General features: G+C 39.4%; 1 protein-coding gene across 3 annotated transcripts in view; it reads right to left on the bottom strand.

The window, feature by feature from the left end:
- Window positions 1-24,393, bottom strand: part of LOC120515667 (trichohyalin-like) — a 974,785-nt gene that overhangs the window by 91,168 nt on the left and 859,224 nt on the right. For all 3 annotated transcript variants that reach the window (XM_039736884.1, XM_039736886.1, XM_039736885.1), the window contains one exon: window positions 11,555-11,769. In XM_039736884.1, coding sequence (XP_039592818.1) covers window positions 11,555-11,769 — 215 coding nt within the window. The remainder of the gene's footprint in view (window positions 1-11,554; window positions 11,770-24,393) is intronic.

The raw sequence follows: 24,393 nt of genomic DNA, 5'->3' as shown, positions 1-24,393 counted from the left end.
TTACGTACGTATACCAGTTGACGTCACAGAAGTGTAATTGTCAAAAATAAAATCTCAAATTCAAGTGGTTATATTTGATATAATAGACACATACATTTGCTTTGTGTCGACAAGACCAAACATTTCTTGTTTGATCATACATTTACACGGATTGTTATAGATATGGAACACACACGAAATGTATGTGTTTCAAATAACGATATGTCATTACTTATACCAGGGGTCGCCATCTCCAGTCATGGAGGACCACCGTGGCTGCAGGTTTTCATTCTAACCCTTTTCTTAATGAGTGATCTGTTTTTGTTCCTAATTAACTTCTTTTGAATTAATTTTAGTTGACTTGCTCTTGAAGACTTAGGCCCCTTAATTGTTTCTTTTTCCTTAATTAGCAGCCAAATAATAATGAGATATAAAATGCGCCAAAACCACTTGTGTACATCACACAATATCTGAAAATAAAGAAAGGTAAAGGTTTAGGAATGTCGATCTGCTCAGGTCCACAAAACATTTTATCAGTGCTAGAAAATGGAATTAAAGAATGGGTTTAATTAAAAACAAGAATCCGAGCCTAATTAAGCAACTGGTTAGATTGAAATTCGTTGGAGACAGAGGCCATGACTTAGTTGGTCTTCTCTTGGCTCGCTTTGGGTGCCATTTAAGTAAAGAAATGAAGCAATTCAGAGGAACGATGAAGAAATTCAGGGGAACAAATCTTAAAAGAGAAGTCGATTAAAATGAATTCACAAGAAGTTAATTATCAGCACAAACAGGGCACTCATTAAAAAAAGGATTAGAATGAAAACCTGCAGCCATGGTGGTCCTCCAGGACTGGAGCTGGCGACCCCTGACTTATACAACTCCTTACAAGTATTTGTTATATACAGTCTACAACGCAGACTTGAGCTGTGAAGGAGTGGATTTGAGCTGGCGGTGCTAAACAGAGAGTGTAAGTGTCAGGTTGGTCAAATGGCTGGCTCAACAGGGGATGGGTGAGTGCTGGCAAAGTGCTACTAACTGACACATTTGCAAAACAAAGACGGTTATCAGTAGGTACAGAAAATTGTATTAAAATGGGTAATTTACACGTGCTAGAAAAGTATTATAAGCACATGGGAAAGTAAGCATTGTTTTATACTAAGCGTAGCTGCGTTTTTCCAAAATTCCAAAAGTTCGGCAGCTCTAAAAAATGGGATTCAGCAAAAGCGTGCTGAAATGATTCTACAGACAAAATATGTTCTTTTTAAAAGCTTTAGTAAAAATTCAAAGTAAAACAGTTCACACAAAAAAGAGAAAATTGATATAGCAAAAAAAAAGAAAAGTTATTGTTAAGAAAAGTTCTGTTCAAAGCTTAAATCTTGTTTCATTTCTAATCATTACAAATCACTTTGAAATGCTTCTGAACCATTTAAGAACGGTCAGAAAACTGTATGCTTATCCCATTTCTGAGTTGAAAATGGGTCTTTTAAGTCCCTGTTTACTGGGACCTGTTCTAAACAACAACTGACTCAATTAACAAACTGTATCTTAGTTATAGCAAGAAAGTTCTATCTCATACTAACTTACTGGAGGGAAAGACTATACCATTGTCTATGACTATGAAAGAAATTTATATTCTATTCAAATTCAAGCACTAATATGGGTTTAACTCAAAGCTTTAACTTTCTAAAGTCTTAGGATTAAAAAGGCTCCTGTTTACATCTTCTTTATTAGTTTGTATGAGCTAAAAACCACCAATAGTTCATAAGACAGAGGTCAGACGTGCTAGAGAGCCGAGAGGCTCACTTAGAGAGGGAATGTGAACTCTGGCTTTAAATTATGGTAACAAGGAGAGAATAGTCCTTATCAAATAGATAAGATGGACAGAGCAGGGTTTGACACCCCCTCAACTAAGAATTACTGGTGGAATTAATTAGTGGCAGGACTAGAGCAGTGGAATGCTAGGACTCAGATGAGGAAGAATAGTGGCTTAAATGATAAGATTTATAATAAAAGTAAAAGGTATCTATGGCTGGATGCTCATTGTCCCATCTGAGTTGAGTCTCTATGTGCACAATAAAATAAAGCCTGATTCTGCTGCCTGTCCTGAGACTCAGAGTGCTTTGTCTGGGGCTGATGATGCCCCTGCCGTGTCTGCCTGCTTCAACATGGGCAATTACTGAGCTGATAAGGACTTACAATTTTCTTTGTGTGTGTTTGGGGAAAAGTAGGCTTTTCAGAGAAACGGAAATGTTTTCAGGCTTTTGGGAATTCTAGTGTTCAGCTCCGCAAAGTTAAATTTCTGAGGACACGTCCTGCACAGCAAACACTCTGCTGGTGGTCAAAAAAAGTCCCAGCAGTGACTGGATTTCCTGAGACTTCTCTGGAAAGTGGAACTGAAGGAGAAGTTGCTGTTGACCATCTACTGCTCAACCATCAAGAATTTTCTTGGATACTATATTTCAACATGGTATGCTGGCTGCACAGCAGAAGACAAGAAAGCTCTGCAGAGGGTAATATTCATGGCCGGGAAAATCATTGGGTGCTGTATGCCATCCCTGCAAGAGACCACCAGTGCCCAATGCCTCTACAGAGTTAGTAAAATCATTGAAGACCTCTCCCATCCTGGCCACTGACTGTTTATGCTACTGCCCTCCACCAGGCAGTACAAGAGCATTAAAAGTAGAAGAAAATTGTAGAATTGTAAATTTAAAATCTCATTGAACTGTTATTTTTTTCCAATACGCACAATGGTCATTTTAGTGGATAATAATTTCCGTCCCTTATCTATTTATGAATGGTAATTATTTGTTATAGTTTTCATATTATTTGTTTGTCGTTGTTTGCTGTACTTGCACCATTTACAGATGTAGCTTTTACAATTTCATTGTAAAATACAATGACAATAAAGGCTTCCTATTTCCTAAGTGAATCCTTTTTAGCCTGGAGGATACTCTACCAACAAAACGGTATCAGGTTTCACCAAACTTGGCATGCACAATGACTGTAAGAACCTTCATAAAATGATTAAAAGTTCCATGCAATATCTGTATAAATAGTCAAGTATTCTCTTTGTTTTTTGTGAAATTAAAGTTTGGTTGAGTAATAAAACATATTCTTTTCTTCAACTGATGATTAAAGACATTCAAGAGCACTGTTTTAACAGCTGTGGACTTTGAGAGGATTCGGATCACTTGAATGGATGAGGGTGACATCATGTTCCTCACATGTCTTTGGAATTATAAACAGGCTGTGCAAGGGCAGTGACTTGGCTTGTTACTTGGAGTCAGATCTCCAGGAGCTATTAGGACACAAGACTAACGCCTGCACCATACTTTAGAGATTAATAGTAAACTCAGGATAAAGACTAATTTAGCAAGGAGTTCACTTGAAAAGTTGACTTGGCTCTCCTTAAGACATATGTTATAAATGCTTCATAATGTTACTATGTGTTTAAAAAGTGTTCTAAAATTTTTCAGATATAGATGGCAGACGTTTCAGGTACAGTAGTTAAACCCATTAATCATGGTGCTGGAGAGTGATGATGTGTTGTATGTTGATTAGCATACACCAGTAAGAATTTCATTACTATCTATACGCGTGACAATAATGACCCTATAAGCCTATGAACCCATCATCGCTCTCAAACCCACATAATCCAATTTGAGGTCACAGGAGGATGGAGCTTATCCTGGCAGCACTAGACATGAGGCAGGGCCTATTCACATTCACACTCATACTGGGGCCAGTTTGGAACTGCCCATTAACCTAACCTCAACGTCTTTAGGGATATGGTAGGAAAACCAGAGTACCCAGAGAAGGGATTGTACTAATGACTCAGTGTGTGGTATCAATGGGTAGCTGAAGGAACAGATGCTCACAGACTCACGATATGACCATCCTGAATTTTCTTGATCAACTTGAACATACTTGGGACATTACTGAAGGCATCTGCCTTAAGCATATACTTGGTACAATTGACGTAGAACATTGAATGAGTGCAGAATAGCAACCCACCCTTGATGTGGCCATCCTGAACACCTGAATGGAAAAATAGACCCATACTCCAGATGGTGATAACTATAGAACAACACCTTCACAAATCAATTTTATGCCTATATTAAGTGTCACAACAATTCTTGTTACTCGTTTTCTGCATACTCCAGTGTTTCAATACTTTGTCTCCCACTGACACCTCAGCACAGGTTGTCTTGTGTCAGAAGAGATCACACTAAATAGCAAGGTAACTCTGATTCACATTCAATGAATAATCTTATTTCTCTGGGTCCAGAGTGATGAGCAATTTTAGGTCTTCAAAGGCTCAAAATTTACATCAATATCTCAATGTATCATGGTTTTGGGTGCCATTGCACGTGCCATCAGAATGTAGTTTTTAGTACTGCTCAGTAGCTTGACGCTGTGGTTAACAAATTACTTAACAATTCAGGGATACCAATGGAAATTAATAATGCACAGACATTTACTGTTGCAATGTCTTGTGGAGCACTTCAAAACATCACAACTACTGAGTGGCCTGCCAGGTACTGTGACCTGGATCCAGTTGGGACATCACTTAAGGCATCTTCATTCTATCTCTCCCTTAACCATAAATGTGGTGCATCTGGCCAGGAACATTGAATGGGTGTGGAATGAAATCCCACAGGAAAGTCCACAGAACATCAGTGACTCAAGCTCGCATCTTAAATCAAGAATACCATTTGACTAATGGTAGACAAACTGCTTATGGAACTTTTAGTAACACCTCTGAAGCCTTTCCTCATACCTTTTTTATGTACTAATCATGCATTTCTTACTTCAGCTACGTAATTTGTGATAAACTCAACGGAAGTAGAATGATGTCTTCATGGTGGTCCACTTTATAAAGAGTAGACTGGAACAGATTAAGCAGGTGTTTTTGTTTTCTTTCTGAACAAGACTTGGGGTGAAGTGAAGGGACAGATATCCGCATTAGCATGGACGTTTTTGACAAGATGCTGGCAACTGCTGACACACGTCTATTCAAAAGGTTCAGAAAGAATTTCTGCATTTGCATCCCTTATACCTTACAACTGAATGAACATATTTTATCAATGGAGAAGAGAGCACTTGCACATTTTAGTTATTGAAGACCTGGAGAATCTACTTATGGAGAAGTTCTTTATTGTCCATATACAGTAGATCACTAAATTCAGACTGTGCTGTCTGCATTCAAAATAAGAAGTTGTTCAGGAATGCCAATCAACAAATGGTTAGCTCAGCTACTCTACTCTTTGGAAGCTTTTTACCACCCAGGAAAATGAAATGTGATAGCTGTCTGGGTTTTAAAGACTTCTTCTGTCAGAGACAAACCATGCAGAAAAGAAGTCAGAAATGGGAGCCGTCGTTTCTCATGTATCTGCTATATCATTACAGTAATTTCCTGCTGCATCTAAAAGCTTTACCCACTTAACCTTCTTTTACAGTCACATAGTGTGAGTGAAGTGAACTCAGTGGTACTTAAATTGCTTCAAACTGAATTTTGATTACCGTATATACCCTCGTATAAGTCGGGTCTTGAAACCCGAAAAATCAATAATAAAATCAGACCTCGACTTATACGCCAGTTCAAAACTACCACACTTAGATTGTTTTTTTTTTTTTTACATCTTCTTGCTTCGTCCAATCTCGCACCAGTTTCTCAGACACATCGAATTTTGTTGCAGCAGCGCAGTTACCAATTCCTTTTGCCACTTAAACGACTTTTAATTTGAAAACAGCTTCATATTTTCTTCTGATCGAACACTTCATCATAGATAAGGGATGCTCTTACGATAAATGTGTTATGTGGGTGGGGGACACACAAAACAGTGCAAATGTCACTTCAGAATAGTTCGGGTATTACAGTGTGGTCACGTAGGCACAACACATAGAAAAAAAAAGGCAATGTGCTCCATGGTTAGTCTCTCAGGTGGGTGTTAGCATATCATAATCTCTTGGACCAATAGCATGAGTTTTCTACATTAGACTTATACGACTGACATTATAAAATATTGGAAATTATACAGTAATATCAAGCCTTATCCGCTGGAGAACTTAAATGCAAGTATATACAATATCCGCTTAATATTTACTTTACAAAGAATACAGGAAGGTAAAGCAACTTTTTTAGCAACTTCAATAGTCAAGAAAAAATTTTGAAGTGTGAAAAGTTAGACACTCCTCAGGAACATCTTCACAGGTTGGAGATCACTCAATGAAATTCTCTTACTTCAAATCATCTACTTGATCGACCCAAGCTACTCCATGATGGGCCTTGTGAACACTAGGTAGCATTGTTGCCCCTTTAAAGCCAACAGACAGACAATCAGGAAACAGGGTAAAAACACTCAGAAGTATTTTAATTATTTTTATTCCTTTTCAGTGTCTCCGAGCATCACAACCACAATAAACACAAGTAAATCAATAATAATAATAATCACAATTATCTCTTTCTATATCTCCTCAAATGTATTTCATTAGTTGAGGATCAGATATCACTGCCACCTTTTGCCCAGAGAGTTTTGGGAGGTCTTTTGGGATGGGAAAGAGCAGTTTGAGCAGGTGTTGTCCATCTCCACCCAACTCTGGCTCGCCTGCTGGGTCTTCAGCAGTCCTTTAAATAGTCCTTGACTAGTGCTTCTGCTCTTCTGTAAACGTGACTTGCCAGCACTTCTGGGTCAGATGGAGAACTTGAGTTTCTCTTCAGTCCAGAAATACTTCTGGATTTCCATCCTCGTGACTTATTAGTAGTTCCAGGCTATGAGGGAAGCATGACTCCCCAGATCCTCCTGCAGTGTCTGTTGGCAGCACCCACCCCTGTGGGAATCCAGGGCACCACTATGCTGCAGGGAAATCTCCATCTAGTGTTTTGGGAGAAGCAGTGTCTAAAAGTAACTGCCTTCCCCCATCCTTCCATTTCAGGGGTGTCCCAGCCGGGCTGAGCTGCCGGCTGTCTCTCACAGCCTCTAACCAGGTCCAAGGAAAATTTACTGAAAGAAGCCTTTTTCTGGGCTCAACAGAGGAAAAAGAGATGCAGAGCTTCTTTTTAGCATTTTATTTATTGTGTGATGCTGGAAAGTTAATTTCTGGTAACATCTGTTAAATTCCAGTTTTATCTGCCTGTTCCTTCTATGTTGTTTTTGCTTCTCCCTTGTTTGTTGGTAAGAGTGTGTAGAGAAACTATTAGTTGGAACACTAGGGCTGGTGCTGGTGGAGGAATGTATGCTGCACTGTTGAAGAGAATCAGACAGTGGCTGTAGTTTTCATGAAAGCAGGAAAAGATCAGTGAGAAATTAAGTTCCCACAATCCAGTGCCTTGTAATGTAAAGTGATCTCTACTTCCTGGTATATAATCATTTTTATCACACTAAGGATGTGTGGTGAAGTGGATAAGGGACTTTAATCCACAAGAATGAAGATTCAATCCCCACCTCTGAATTACTGTATTAAAAAACAAATTGCAGCGCTACTAGAAAGAGCTCTTGTAAAGGGATTTCTCTGACCTCATGACAATCCATTTGACCTTGAGGTAATTCGGTAGTAGCTTCTGACATAAAACCTTCTGGCTTTTAAAAATGTCTCTCCTCCTCAATCTGGTGAGTGTAGTAGGCAGAAAACACACCTAACATTTACACTTTTCTACATTTCTTTGACTACAAACCAGGATTTTGTTTTGCCTTGACAAAACACCAGTCTGATTTTGTGGTTTTGATCTTGCTGTGTTTTCTTTTTTTCTTTTCTTTTTGATCTCCAAATTCTTATTACAAATCTTTTCTGCTATTCACTAGCTGAACATTCAGATGATTTTCTGAGATATCAGAAGATTTTGGGCTCTGTTGACTTGAATTTGTCTGATGTGAGAGGTCCTATGAGCCGATTCTGCAATTCATTTCCTTTTGAAGAATCAGAAAATAACTCCATATTTATGTTGATGGATACATAGCTGGAATAGTTTTGCGGATGCTTGGGATGAAGGACCGAATGGTCAAGTTGAGGAAAGAAAACGTATCCACTATGTGATACAGAATATCATGATTGTGTCTTCAAAGAAGAAATACTGAGGATCACTGCCAAATAGCTACGAATTCCTTGCAGTATTGAGTCTTTGTGCTTTTAAAGAAACAACAAACAAAAGAAACAAAGTAACAAAAGAAAATGCAGACTAAAAGAAGTGAGAAATTAGGGTGTACTGTGTAGTCGGGTGCAAAATTGTCTCAGACACAGGAATCAGAGGGTGCGAGGAACCTTATCAGAACTGTCTGATGTTAAGAGTGGTGTTCCACTGGGTGTCAGTGCTAGGACTGCTGCTTTTTTAATATATATAAATGATTTAGATAGGAATATAAGGAACAAGCTGGTTAAGTTTACAGATGATAACAATATAGTTGGATTGACAGATATTCTGGAATTTGTTATATCATTGCAGGACTTGGATAGCATACAGGTTTGGGCAGATATCTGGGAGATGAAATTTAATGTCAGTAAATTTAAAGTATTACACATAGAAATTAAAAAGGTTAGGCTTGAATACACAATGGAATTTCTGAAAAATTAAAGTACACCTTATGAGAAGGATTTAGGAGCTGTGGTGGAGTCTATACTATCAACTGCCAGACAGTGATCAGAAGCCATTAAGAAGGCAAACAGAATGTTAGGTTATACACCACGATATGTGGAGTACAAGTCCAAGGAGGTTATGCTCAAGCTTTGTAATGCACTGGTGAGGACTCATCTGGAGTACTGTGTGTAGTTTTGGTCTCCAGGCTACAAAAAGGACATAGCAGCACTAGAAAAGGTCCAGAGAAGAGCGACTAGGCTGATTCCAGGTCTACAGGGGTTGAATTATGAGGAAAGATTAAAAGAGCTGAGCCTTTTCAGTTTAAGCAAAAGAAGATTAAGAGGTGACATGATTGAAGTGTTTAAAATTATGAAGGGAATTAGTACAGTGGATCAAGACTGTTATTTTAAAATGAGATAATTGAAAACAAGAGAACACAGTAGAAAACTAGTTAAGGGTAAGTTTTACACAAACAGGAAATGTTTCTCATACAGAGAACCATAGGCACATGGAATAAGTTCATTTAAGGACTTGATGTTATTTTAGAAGAAGTAAGCAGATAGAACTGGCAAGCTTTGTTGGGCTGAATGGCCTGTTCTTGTCTAGATTATCTTAATATTCTAATGGATTAGTATAAGTAACACTGTCTGCTAGATGCAATGTAAAACCTAACCAAGTCAAAAAGGATACTTACCATATATACTCATGGATAAGTTCTCCCTCGGATAAGTCGGGATTTGATTTTAACTTATAATTTCTGGTGTTTTATAATGTTGGTCGTATAAGTTGAATGCAGAAAACTCACGATATTGATCCAAGAGATTATGATATGTTAACTTCCACCTGAGATTGTAACCACGGAGCACACTGCCTTTTTTTCTATATATTATGCCTAACTATTCCAAAGCAACGTTTGCACTGTTTTGTGTTTTTTATATCTCACACCCTCATACACCTTTATCATAAGAGCATCCCTTATCTATGAGGGAGCGTCCAATCAGAAGAAAATATCAAGCTGGTTTTAAATTAAAAGTTGTTGAAGTGGCAAAAGAAACTGACAACTGCATTGCTGCAACAAAATTCAATGTGTCTGAGAAACTGGTGTGAGATTAGAGGAAGCAAGAAGATGTAAAACTAAAAAAAAAAATTTGTGTTGTATTTTTGAACGGGCGTATAAGTCGGGGTGTAGTTTTATGATCCGATTTTTCGGGTTTCAAGAGTAAAACCCGAACAAGCAGAGGTTAACACAATGGGAATGAGCATACCAAAGCTTAGAATCAAAAGCAAATATTTTTCTTTAAAATGTGAGTGTCTTTGCTTTATTTGTATTATGGTTTAGTCAGGACACAAAGACAGCCTCTTATCATTAAATAAGATGGCATCCTCTACATCACAAACTGGCAAGAATGGCGGAGTATCTCTAACTTCTGAGATCAGAACACTGATATCATTAAATATGACACAAAAACTGTAAATGAAAACAGATAAAGACTATATTTATTACTACAAAACAGAGCTGAGAAAAAAAACAAAAACACCAAAATTGCTTAAGGACCACCGATACCTGACATTCTGCCATATTCTAAGTGCTCAAGGTATATACTGTAGTTCTACACCAGAAATGCAGTCCTCTTTCTGATACACTTAACTCTATAAAATAAGCTAAGGTTTTGACGTTGCTGATCTACATCACTCCAAAAATGAATTCTATAAAATGTACAGAAAGCTGTTGACATCCCCACTTCCCTTATCTGCGATGGAGCATTCGATCAGAAGAAAATATGAAGCTGGTTTTAAAATAAACATTGTTGAAGTAGTGAAAGAAATTGGTAATTGTGCTGCTGCAACAAACTTCGATGCGCCTGAGAAATGGATGCGAGATTGGAGGAGACTAGAAGATGTAAAAAAAAAATGTAACCGTTGCATTTTTGAACAGGCACATAAGTCAGGGTCTGATTTTCAGGTTTCAAGGCCAGACTTATACATGAGTATATACGGTATCTACATTTATCCTACTGTGAAAACAGAGACACAGCAAAATATCACATCATGCGTTACAGTGTTAAAGGTGCCATAAAGTCATATGCCTGGTTCCCATCAGCTATCAATATGACTGAGCCAGCAACGTGAGAAGGCACACAAACTCTCAGAGTTATAACACGTAAGATAATCGCATAGAGTGCGCTCACCCCTGGACTGAGACCTGTCAATTTCGTTTTCTTACCTGGAGCCACCACAGGTAGTAATTTACAGAAAGCAGATGCTTAGCATGCCAGCACCCATGTGTGCACTTAACAGTTATTTTTATTTTTTGAGAAGGCATTTGTTTAATTTTAATTTTTTATGATCCTACTGATGAATGCAGATGTGCAGCTGCAGCAGTGAGGTGCTTGTGAAGTGTTAAGGCCAGTGTTTTGCGTTTAGGTTTTTTGGTGCCTGTGCCCCTACATGTTCTGGTGTCCATTGGGCATCTGCCTATTGCCCAAAAGAATTATCTGGCCCTGACTAAATGTCCTTATCTCTGCTCTGCAAAATATAATAGAGCAATTGTGGTCAAAATCAAAAAGTATCAAAAAGTATGGCAGCATTATTACAACACAGAGATTAGTTTTGGCTTACATCATGATAAACACAGACAGGCAGGCATCAAAATGAAAGTAATCAGATCAGGTCTAGAGAAGCCATAATTGTTAATCATTTGAAAATTCAACATTTTGACCCTGACAATAAACGTTCCACATATATTTACAACTATAGTATATGCAGGCAAGTAAAACAATGAAAGAGCGTGGTGTGTGATAGAAAGATCCTAATTAAAAACAACATCCCCATTTACTTTCAAATTTCTTTGCTTTTTTCAGTGTTGACCTTACCATTTACTATTTCACAATGCACCAGCACTCTTATAATTATTTTAAAAATTAAATTGCCAACCTCAAAAAAGGCATCCTTTGTATTATAAATCAAACAAAACCGTGTAAAGGAGTTAAAAAGCGCAATCACCTCTGTATTGTCATCCTCTCTGAGATGCTTCTGGCTGTCTTCTGCAGACAAAGATGATTGAGAAGAGTTTAATTTTTTTTGTTCCTGCAGGGGCTCAGCTGGAAATTCAGGGAGGTTCACAGTCTTCTCCTGTTTGTCTGTCTCCACATCAGCGGGAAGTACATCCTCTAGGGCTTTTTGAAAAGGAATATTTGGCTTTTTTGCTCTAGGCTTACCTGAAACAACATAAAGTATAATTTATTATTATTTGTCTTTTGTGCTGCCGTTGGGATTTGTGTTGATCTTTCAAATCATGCTTTATTTAAGAATACTACTAGAAGTCGCACCCTATGATGCCAACTTGTACCGGGCAGGAAAACCACAGAGAAAAATGCAGGAATACTGAATAAATGGAAGAGATTCATAATTAATGAATTCAGAAAGTTGTTTCCATAACTATAATCCTTCCAGTCAAATTTTATTTTTCATACCCCCTTTAATGGTGAATAGAACACTTTAAATATACAACACAACAAAATACTTTTATTCCATCTGTGTATTTTTCAAAACCTACTCATTTCAAATTAAGAGTAACAGGGGACTGGAGCAAGAAAGGAATCAGGACTGGATAAGGTGCAAGATGAAGCTAACTATTCATGTCAGAAGGATGCTTGTATGCACCCACTCCAACTCCGTTGCAAAGGCAGAAAGCTCCTTTTCAAGCCATATCTGGGAGTTCTCCTCACATGTCAGCATCATTCCAGGTCAGCCTGAAACTCCATCTGACAGGGAAGCCTCCTCACAGGAAACCCTCCTGCGGCACATAAGGACCCCCAACAGAGCTGCCCTCCAGAACTACAACTCCCAAACAACCCTGTAGGTTGAGCAACGTAGATTGAAGGAAGTCATGGCTGTGGGAGACATTCTGCCTCTGCCCTCCCAGCTGAATGAGGAAACATCATCTGTCTTAGTCAGTCCATCCATGTCAGTCATCATTACTGTGGTCCCCGGCCGGGACGCCCAGGAGGACCAGAGGAGGGCTTGAGCCTCCTCCAGACCACGAGGGGGTGTCCGTCCTGGTTATGTTGGTGGCCTCGGGTACAGGGCTTGGAAGTCCAACCCTGTAGGGGCCTGTGGCCACCGCCAGGTGGCGCCCAGGTGCCTGAGGAACCCTGGAGCCCAGCACTTCAGTCCCACCAGGAAGTGCTGGGGGGAAGACGACAGGGGACACCCGGACGGCTTCCGGGTGCGCAGCCGGCACTTCCGACACACTGGGGTGTGGCTAGAACTGATTGCCGGGAAGCAGCTGGAGCCCATCCGGATTCCCAATTAAGGGTCCACCTCCCTCCAGTCAGAGGTGGATGTCGGGTGGAAGAGGACAGAGCTCGGGAGAGGACGGGAGGCGGTCGAAAGAGAGGCACAGTGACGGAGAGTGTGGCCTGGACTTTGGGGAATCGGTGCAAGAGGCACTGGGGTGTGAGCACGAATTGTATGTAAATATTGTAAATAAACAGTGTGTGGTGGAACATATGATGTCCGTCTGCCTGTGTCCGGGTCCCAGTCCACACTACGTATGGGGTCAGATGTGGACATAATTGTTGGTACCCTTGCAACTCATTGAAAAAGCACTATATGCCTGCTGAAATGTGATGATATGCTGATGACACACAACTGTATTTATCAATAGCGCCTCATGACCCTGACTCTCTTGGGTCACTGACACAATGTCTTACTTGTGTTACCGAAAGGATAAGTAGTAATTCCCTCAAACTAAATAAAGAAAAAACAGAAATTTTAGTGATTGGCTAAAATGGATATAATGAGGGTATTAGAAATAAACTTGATCCATTAGGATTAAAATTAAAGACGGAGGTAAAGAATTTAGGGGTAATTATTGACTCTGACCTGAATTTTAAATCACGTATTAGTCAGATTACTAGGACAGCATTTTTTCATGTAAGAAATATAGCAAAAGTTATATCTCTTATAACTTTGCAAGATGCTGAGAAATTAGTTCACGCTTTTGTTTTCAATCGACTCGATTACCGTAGCGCACTCTTCTCTGGACTACCCAAAAAAGACATCAATTGATTGCAACTAGTGCTGAAATCAGCTGCTAGAATCTTAACTAGGAAAAGAAAATCCGAGCACATCTCTCCAGTTCTGATGTCGCTACATTGGTTTTTTTTTGGTTTTTCTGTACTCCCTGGTCATCAGACCTTACTTTTATTCTATGTTAATTAGTATTGCCTAATTTTATTTTTATACTGTATATATTTTTTTCTCTTCCTTCATCTTTTAAAGCACTTTGAGTTACATCTTTTGCATGAAAATTTGCTATATAAATAAATGTTGTTGCTGTTGTTATTAGATGAAAAGCAGTTGTCCACTGTATACCTACATGACTTTGATATGTCATCAAGTAAATGATCTTATTAAGTTTTCAGGAAAGCAGAGTTTATAGGTGATAAACGGCAATTTGAAATCCAGATAGACTACTAACTCCTATTATGCTCCTCACTCTGTTCCTGGGCTCTCATCCTAGTTGTTGATTCCTAGCCATTTCTTTGTTGTCCCATCTTCATTGGATGCATTACTCCATTCCTTTTCCAAATCCACAAAGCATCAGAGTTTATCTTGGCAGCACTCAGTGCATGCAAATAATACAGAATTTTAATCAATATTTTTAATCAATACTAGGGGGCTTCACTCCCTGCTCGTTTCGCTCATCAAACCCTACCCACCCCACCCCCCCACCAGCGGAGATACAATGGGAAACAAATACATTTTTTTTTTACCTGCTCTTTGCTCGATCAGCTGCTGGCTTGCTGCGTAATCTGCATTTCGTGCGGCGTTTTGAACGTTTAAAAGCCTGTACAGCAGCTGTCCTTTTGTCTCACTGCCTTGTCTCTCTTCTCCCCCAGACATCCTCAAACACTATTTGATCTCTTTTTGCTGTTCTGTAATTTCACCGAGTAATATTTTCCATTTGTGTGTGCTAATGAAATCTTTACTATCATTTGTTTGAGATTTTCAAATTTTCCTACTTCCAGTATCTCTAACCTCCTCTGCCAGCACCAATGTTTTTGAATTCTTTACGACATTCTAATTTGTCTTTTTACGGCCCAGAATTTTTAAGAGATGAGAGCACAGGAAGTGTGTCTGCCAAAAGCATTCACTCAATGGTCTTGTTTGAAAATTGTTTTAAGTAGGGCATGACATGCAAAAGTCACCGTCTCACAGGACTTGCTTTCCAAAGGTTGTAAATATGATGTGATCTGACTGTCTCGCAGGACATGAAAGTGTCTCTCTGTCTCTCTTCAAAAGATCACATCTCGTCTCAGAAAAAAAAGTCTTGTCTCATCTCAAGATTTTTTTAATAATAGAGAGACATGATATAATTTTATTATTTAACACAAATATATACTTATATGAAGTTATAACAATGACAATGATTAAACATAATGATAAGAGTTGAATGTAACTAAAGGGTTAACTAAATGTTGTTTTAAGCTTAGCCACGTAAGGCTGTAGCCTTATCTTAGAGGAGCCACCAAGATAGTTACTAAGGCTAAAATAAAGTAGGTGAGTAACAAACACCCCTCTAGAAAGTGGGAATATACTAATGGGAAAGCCCAAACACCCCTCCTATGAAGCTGTACTAAAATCAATAGAAGGATTTGCAGATCACCCCTATTTACAAGGCAATATTCAGTTTAATGGGAGAGTCAAAAGGAGTCAGAAGATACTGGTGGTACTCATTGATTGGATGAAGCTCTGCATATTATGCATATTAAAAGGCAGATGACACGATGTATTAGATTTATGTGCAAATAAAAACCCATTCAGCATTTTCATCTGGCCTCCGATTTATTTGAATATAGAGGAAAGTTTTTTCTACAACACTATGGAACCAACGAGGACTGGATTCCTGCTCGTCACATGCACTCATTCAAACAGTGGACCAATCAACATTATCTGAACGAACAGAAAATGCCAGACAGGCAGAAGCAGAATTTGCCAACTCAGCACAGCTAGTGACTGAGCAGGAGCTCAAACTCTGGATTCTGGGGTGGTTAAGAGAACAATGTTAAGTATTGCTAACAACAGGTATTATATAAATCACCAATATAAAGAATTAAACTGATTAATAAGTCAGGAAAGTGAAAAAGAGCAATCCACTCTAGAAATCACCTAAGACTGTTCCCTGATAGTCACTTGTGTACATTATTCAATATAATGAAAAATATTAACTGGCACACCTTTGAAAAACTGAAATTAGGAAAAATAATTATTCAATGCTTTAAATCTATATATTTTTTGTTTGTATGTTGCTTGTAGCCTGTATTTGTACAGTAATATGGTCCATAGTTCTATCTCTCTATAATTAGGTCTTGCTGTACAAACACAGAGGACACAGACAGCCATTAGAGGAAGACCTAAAATTTCAGAGCTCAATAATAAAAATCGTAAGCATTTAACTCTGTCCTTATGAATTTCCATGTTTTCTTATCAGCTTCTAATAAAACCTAATCGTAAAAACTGAAACAGAAAACTATCATGTATTTCCAGTTCCCATTCACACAGGCTGCTAAGGACACACAAGCCTCAGACTGCTGGCTGTATAGTGTACTTTGCATTAGACACTTAGAAGAGGCTTTTTTATTTCCAGACAGGCTGACACCATTCAGCTTTACTGTACAGACACACACACACACACCTAAAATAATTAAAAGAATTTTTAAAAGGCAAAAAAGGTTTTTCAGCAGTAACTGTCAAGTGTCATGTAGGCTGGACAGGAATGACACCTCATTCCTGCTCAGAAAGCTAAAGTGACCTTATTAGTGGAGACAGTGCTCGTGCTGTCGCTGCTTTCGTCTTTTTCCCCACTATTTCGCTTTACATTCAGGTATTTACTGGCATAAATTGGGATGTAGCCTGGCAGACTGTCAGGAATACCAAGCTTTCTTATTTTTATCATTGAAGACAAGCCTAACATGCTTCCTTTTAATAAGACGCTTTACAACAACGCCAACGTGCTGCACAGGACAAGTCCATGGCTTACAAAAATCTTCTTAGGAATTTAATTTCCATGTTAGCATGAGAAATTATACATCAAAAGTTATCTTAGTTCATAACTAGATGTTCTCAAACATATTTAATCCAGTTCAGAGTTGCAGTGGCGGGAGCCCACCCAGACATCACTGAGCAGGTCAGGTCAGCTTGGGGAGAATGTACTGGTACACATGCACTGGTACAGCGGTTTGCTGCACCAAGCACAAGATGAAACAGCTTGGGATCCTGGTTCGCAACCCTCCAGGCAGACACGCGGTCCAGTCCCACCATCAGGGAATAACCCTCAATTTGCTGCAGCCAGGTGTTACTTGGGCATCCCCTTCGCCTTTTCCAGTAACTCAGGTCCTCAGTAAAGAGGATCTTGTGAACCGGATCATCCTTGGGGAATTGTGCCACATGGCCATAGTGCCGTAACTGATGCTCCCTCACAATGCAGGTAATGTGCCTCATTTAGGACTACATGAGCAACTGGTCATCCAACACAAAGTCAAAACAGTGGTACCCAAGGATTCTCCGAAGAGACAGGATAGTGTCCATTTGTCACAACCACATAGCAAGACAAGAAGCACCAAGACTCTAAAGACTTGGCCCTTCGTCCTTTTGCATAGATATCAGGAGCGCCACACAACCCTTTCCAGCGACCTCATGACCCTCCATGCTCTACCAATCCACATAATGACTTCATTGAAAGAGTCACCAGAGACATGAATGTCACTGCCAAGGTAAGTAAACATCTCGACAAGGTTGGCACTCTCTCCACAGACAGACACACTGCTGATGGCTGTGACTAAGAGATCATTAAAGGCCTGGATCTTGGTTTTTATCCAGAACACTTGCAAACTCAGACACTCAGACTCCTCGCTCAGTCTCTCGAAAGCCTCATTTGACTCCATTAAAGATCACAGCATTGTCAGCAAAGTCAAGATCAGAAAGTCTTTCTTCACCATCAGATGCCCCACAGCTGCTGAACCCCATGACCTTGCCCAACACCCAGTCCATATAAGCATTGAACAGAGTAGGAGCAAGAACACACCCCTGATGAATCTACTGGAAAAAATTTAGAGGTTCTGCCTCTACTCTGCACAGCACTCACAGTACCAGTGTACAGGCTGGCCATGATATCCAACAACCTCAAGGGAATGCTGCAAAGTCTCAGGATGACCCACAGGGCAGCTTGATCAACTGAGTTGAACGCTTTATGAAAATCAACAAAGGCTACAAAGAAACTCTACTGATATTCATGTTTGCGCTCCATGAGGACCCTCAATGCCAGTATGCGGTCGATGGTAGACTTCTTTGGCATAAAACAAGACCTCTCCAGTCGCTGAGAGGTGAGCAAGTGATCACGGATCTTACTGAGGATGACCCTAGCAAGGACCTTACCCAGCACCGAGAGCAGTGTTTTCCCCCTGTAGTTGCTGCAATCCAGGGGCCCCATGTATAAACGGTGCGTACGCACAGAAATGTTGCATAAGAACTTTTACATGTTCAAATTGCGATGTATAAAACCTACACTTGGTGTAAAGCCACGCACTTTTCCACGGTACCTCATACCTTGCCGTACGCAAGTTCTCCGCTCGGTTCTGCAGACTGGCGGCACCCAGCGTCAAAGCAGTGCTACTGTTCCTGTGTGGTTACTCCTTATTTTCCTGACACGGCTTTATAAATACGCTGAAACTAACCACATATTGTTTATTAGTGTAACGCATCTGATTGTAATTAACTTGTAACAATATAATGGTCCAGGGAATAGCCATAGTATTCCAAATACCATAACTGCTTTAGCGTTACTCTCACTGCACCTTCTTCTTCTTCTTCTTTCAGCTGCTCCCGTTAGGAGTTGCCACAGCGGATCATCTTTTTCCATATTACTCTCGCTGTACCACTCGGAGTATTTAAATCACTGTATCTGAGTGGAGAATCATAGCAGCAGCTGATCGGAAAGAGAATTATCGGTATACAGTATAAAGCACACGCTACCTCAGCCACGGCAAAACTTTAAAACGTTTCAAAGCCTTTCCTGTACAGATCTCACGGTTCAGAAACAGTTTCACCCCAAGAACTATAAACGCACTCAATCAATTGCTCCTTGTAGAACTGTTTGTACTTATAAGTACAATTACCTCACTGTAAACTTACACTACAGTTATAATATTACACAACTTGAGCCACTTTATAAAGCACGTATTTACATATGATGACAATATTATTTTTAAGATGAAATGCAGCAAAATATGTTTATTATATTATACAGGTAAAATTTTTACTTCATTTAAATAATCTTCACTGGGACTGGCATGAAGATAGAATAATTAAACCTGTACTACGAAGATAGTGTAATGTTCCTTAAACATTTTGAAGAATCGGCACTCTAAGCTTACAGATGGCTTAACGTCTATTACAGAGCTGATTGTGTGGCGATCGGTTACTTATAGAAAGAAAAGCAAGGACTGCAGGGGCAGCCAAGCCAATATACAATATATGGAATATAAAACAGAAAGAGAAAATAATGACACAGCTAAAAACGCAGCGGCAAATTTCGACAAAAGTTAAATGCTTGTGTCATGAGCACGAGGCGGCTATGCAGTGTCTGCAACGGACCTGGTCATCAACCGTGCATAAGATACCATATAGACATTAGCGGGTGAAGAAACCACCGAATCTTTCTCTGCCCAGGGCCGCCACAAACCTAGAGCTGCCCATGAGTACTGCTGCAATAAATAATTTCATCAAAGGTCATGCACAAACACTGTGCCGTGAAGCCCCTGTTTAATAACATGCTTTAACTCCTATCATCGTGAAAATGATATCACGTATACATCTCAGTATTTTAGTTATTCAGAGAGCTGTAATATCACGAATGTCATGGATTCTGTGTCCAGTCGGTAGAAGAGAGCTGGTTTAAGAAGCAAGTAGTGATTCACACACATAGGCACATAGAAGATCAAATACAAAACAAAGCATTTAACATACTATACTTTAATTACGATGTGATTTGAGAAACTGGTTAATTAAATGATTTTAAAATGAAGTTTATGATGTTCTACTTTAATGACAAAATAAACTACATGATTAAAGTGGAAATTTCAAGACTGAAGTTGACATTTCGTGCTTTTTTCCCCATTGTGTGCCCTTTTTTTCCTCTGTACCCTAATAAGCTTTCATATGACACTCAGACAGTGGGCTATGACTTGCCTTTTCATGGCAACTTTGATATCTGAGCTTTCAAGCTTCTCCAACATGCTATGTCACTCGATCAACTTCCTTTTGTTGATTATACCACTGTTTAATTAAACAAATAGTATGTTTTTCCTTTGCCTCCACTTGGTATTCGCTGAAATTCTTATATTTTCCCCTGTGCTCTTCCCATTGTCTTTTCACAGAAGGCTGAGCTTAAGGGCGATTTATATTGATTTGCATATTCATAGAGGCGTAATTCTGGGAGGAGTTGGGGCGGGACAGAAGGCGTGTGCACGAGCATTACTTTTCACGCTGACCGGGATTTATGGAGTGGAAGTTGGAGTACGCACAGATTCCTGCATCTGGATTTTTCTGTGCGTAAGCACATTTCAGCTTTTGTGCTTACATCATGTTATAGTGCGAATTCTACACATGGCGTTATACATGAGGCCCCAGGTGATCACCCTTCCTTTTCCAGACTGGGACAACAAGTCCTGTTTTCCAGTCAGTTGGGATGATGCCCATCTCCCAAATGGAAGCAAAGATTGCTTGCAAAGTCAAGAGGACAGTCTACTCTCCAGTCTGGAGAAGTTCACCCCATATACCAAAGATCCCTGCAGCCTTTCCTCCCCTCAGCTGATCCACTACCTGTGCAATCTCAGTGAGATTGGGTGGTCCACAGCTAATTGGAGGATCAGCCTCAAGAACCATGGGTTCAGAGATATCCAACTTCCTAGCTGGAGGATCAGTGTTAAACAGCTGCTGAAAGTAGCCAGCCCAGCAGGTCTCAACTGTATCATCCATAGGGACTATTCCACCACCAAGCATGAGGAAAAAAACTGCCATAGGCATGGAACCAGTCTATTATAGGACATTCTTAATTTCTGAGTAAAATTATTGTAACTGTTATATCTTAGGGGTGGCACGGTGGCGCAGTGGGTAGCGATGCTGCCTCACAGTTAGGAGACCTGGGTTCACTTCCCGGGTCCTCCCTGCGTGGAGTTTGCATGTTCTCCTTGTGTCTGTGTGGGTTTCCTCCAGGTACTCCAGTTTTTTCCCACCGTTCAAAGTCATGCAGGTTGGGTGCATTGGCGATTCTAAATTGTGCTTGGTGTGAGTGTGTGTGTGCCCTGCAGTGGACTGGCGCCCTGCCCGGGGTTTGTTTCCTGCCTTGTGTTGGCTGGGATTGGCTCCAGCAGACCCCCGTGACTCTGTAGTTAGGATATAGTGGGTTGGATAATGGATGGATGGATGTTATATCTTATGTTACATTACAGTTCATTTAACATACTCACTTTAATTTGACTATGTCTTGTCATAATAATGGGAGGATTGTGATGTCCCAGATGTTTGAAATTAAAAAAAAATTCCGACTGTAAAGGATTTTCATAGGCTTAGCTGTCCCAGTTTAATGAAGCCGGCATTTTTATTGCTGTAGTTCCATGAATATTAAGACTTTTTTATGTATAATTAAACAGGTTGCTGGACTGACAAGGCCATGCCAAGAGAAAAGTGGACAACAGACTTTGGCTTGTCCAAAAACATCCTGGAAAAGGACAGCTTACACCGATAACAGAAAACCTTAACCATCTTACACTGTGTTTAAACAGTAAATAGGGAGCAATATACCCAAGAGGTTACTAGCTTTCATGGAAAGACAGGAAACAGAAACACCAGCATATACAAGACACCAGTAGCATAAGTGGATGCATGTAGTGTTCACCGAGAACTCTGCAGAGCAGGCAAGTCTACAGCTACCAGGGATGTATGGCCTTCTGACCAGAGAGGGGTTATTAGGGATTGTTAGAAGACAGGGTGAGTCACCCCTTACTGCCAGGTTTTAACACAAGTCATTTACTTGGTACAAATTCAATATTAAGACTTGTTAAGAAAAACAGGGAGGTCAGGAACACTATGGGGATCAGGGTGCTGACTGTTTAAGCAATAAAGTGGGCCAGGAGAGCAAGAAGTATGTCCACCACAGAGAACTCTTGGGTGAAGGTTATATAACATTTTGGGTAATTTAATACCCTGAATGGAATACCAGGAAAGGGTATAACGCTGGTCCATAACCAGTTCCCTACTGAGGTGTTTTGTGTAATTGGCATGCAGCTAGAACAAGCTTAGAGAAAAAAATAGAGGTTTGGGAGGTGACCACCATGGTTCTTTGTGATTTGGACAATAGACAGATAGACACGCTGCCCCACTTTAAAGAAAGGGTCCACATACCAAGTGAGTTAGCTCTGGGTACTCCCACTCTTTACTCCTCCCCTTAATATTGTATAATAAATTATTACTTTAGCACGAAATTTGTATTCCAAGTTTTTCCACATTTGTTTAGTCAAAGTAGAGTGTATGCCACATTTTAGACAAGTTCAATGTCTCTCAAGCAGTGGGTCCATGGATCCCTGAGGGGCTGTGGGACTTCACCATGGGAGCCACAGAATAAGTGGTATTATTTCTAGCAGCTGAAATTTATAGTCTTGAGGGTTATGATGACCACACATTATTAGAAGGATAGAATGAGGTACCGTTTTATATCCTTTTCTAGTGGCTTCCCCTCTTTTCCCCTCTGTGGTTCCCTCACTTTTTTGTGCTCCTAAGGTATTTCAGCTCGCTAAAAAACAAGCTTAGTCTCAGGACAAATCAATTTGTAGAGCCCTATTCGGATGGAATTAGTGGTACATCAGGAAGTGAGGTAAAATAATTATTGACCTTCTCTGTATAAATATTTAGGCTCATCCATTACATTGCATTTTCTTTACTTCTTTATTTGTATTATGTTTTTATGAAAATAATTTCCATTAATAATTTGCTTTTCCTGCAGAGCTACTCAGATGACTGTATGTCAGAGTACACAATACTGATTGCCACTCTCATGAATTTTTATTCTTTGTTTTCCTTTCAGTTTAATTTATTGGGAAGGGAATAGTACTGTGATGATCTTTGTTTTGTCTTAGGAAGGCCCTTGGAAGAAAAGTTTGTGAACCCCTGTACAAGTAGGTTGAGTCACATTAAAAGCCTAACTTATGGCAATAATTTGGCTTCAATCATCAATCCAGTCATCACTTTTTTATTCCTTCCTAAAGATTTTTAGTCCTTGCAACATTTCTCTGTTCGCCAGTGTTAAGGCCTGATAGGCAGGCAATGTAATGTGCATCTTAAATACATCAATACTTGACCTAGGCCCTGAGGCCATTCAGTTGGAATTGTAAGGCAGCAGCACTAACTTCTGCACTATTAGTCAACCTCCTGGAATTGAATATGAAACAATAAGATGGCAGCTGAGAAAATAAAGTCTCCTGCTTCCTATGAAGAAGCTCATACATAAGTCAATTTTGAACACTAACCACAACAACATTGTGCTACAATTTCATTCAATATAATGGAACAAAAACAATAAAAATGTACAAATAAAGTAAATAATATACATAGGAGATTGACTACAGTTTAACAACAAAATTGCAAGAATTCCAATCAGAATAACTTTCAAAAGATCACAATTGTAGCAGGGCTACATAAAATGTCAGCTGGGTTTGTTTAATATATATACATGGTAGCCATTATAATATATATATGTAAGTGCTATGTTTGTTTGGCCTTTTTCGTGTATAGAATATATATATGTGTATATATATATATATATATACAGTATATATATACAGTACTGTATATATATATATATATATATACAGTATATATATATATATATATATATACACCTCAAGAAGAGTGTTCTTTTGCAGGACGTCACCAAGTACGGCACTTGACCCTTAAGGAGGTGGGGTTCCTGTTACTTCTGGGATATGTACAGTATAACTTAGGACCGCACATTTTAAAAGGGGAATAAGAAAAGAAAAAGGAAGCATCGAACAACCGTGACCCTTCACATCAAACACTACTATTATTACATTGAAGGCATCCACAGATCATCACTATTTATCCTGTTACACGTAGCAGTAAGGGGCTTAGGTTTTTTCTTCATCCACATCTCAGGACTATTGGACTGCTTTCTGCAGTCATTGGTGAGAATATTTGGTTGATACTTTGAAATACAGTAGCACTGTTTGTATTGTGGTTTTCTGTCATTTCATCATTTGGGACTTGGCCAGCTTTCATCCATTTCTCAATCTCCACAGTTTTTGTGATTTCATTGGACTTTTTCGTGTATTTGAATGTTTGTTGTTTTGTAAATTATATATATTTTCGGGTTAAGAGATGGGAGGACAAGGGAGGTCTGGGTCGTGTAGGTTTTTATTTTTCCTTTTTTCACTATTACTGTATATATTTGCATCTGCATCGGGAAATACAGGGATTTATGTGTATTATATTTCATCCTTTTCCAATATGGTCATTTTTTTTCCACATACTGAACCTTTCATCTTTGACCAACTTATTTGTTGTTACAGTCGAATGGGGAACTTGAATGAGGGTGCAGTTAAGGAACAAAAGGGTAAGTACGGTTTGACGTGGCAAAGTCTGGACTTCACACCAGCTCAGCAGGAGTGGGTAACTTGCCTCCATTTTGAGTGTGATCAAGGTTGTTACAAAATTGTCACATTTTTTGCTGTTTGGCCCTTATTATATGACCATTTATCATTCCT

The sequence above is a fragment of the Polypterus senegalus genome, chromosome 15 (genome assembly GCF_016835505.1).
Source record: "Polypterus senegalus isolate Bchr_013 chromosome 15, ASM1683550v1, whole genome shotgun sequence".
Lineage (NCBI taxonomy): Eukaryota > Metazoa > Chordata > Cladistia > Polypteriformes > Polypteridae > Polypterus > Polypterus senegalus.
This window is presented reverse-complemented; position numbering and strand designations above follow the sequence as displayed.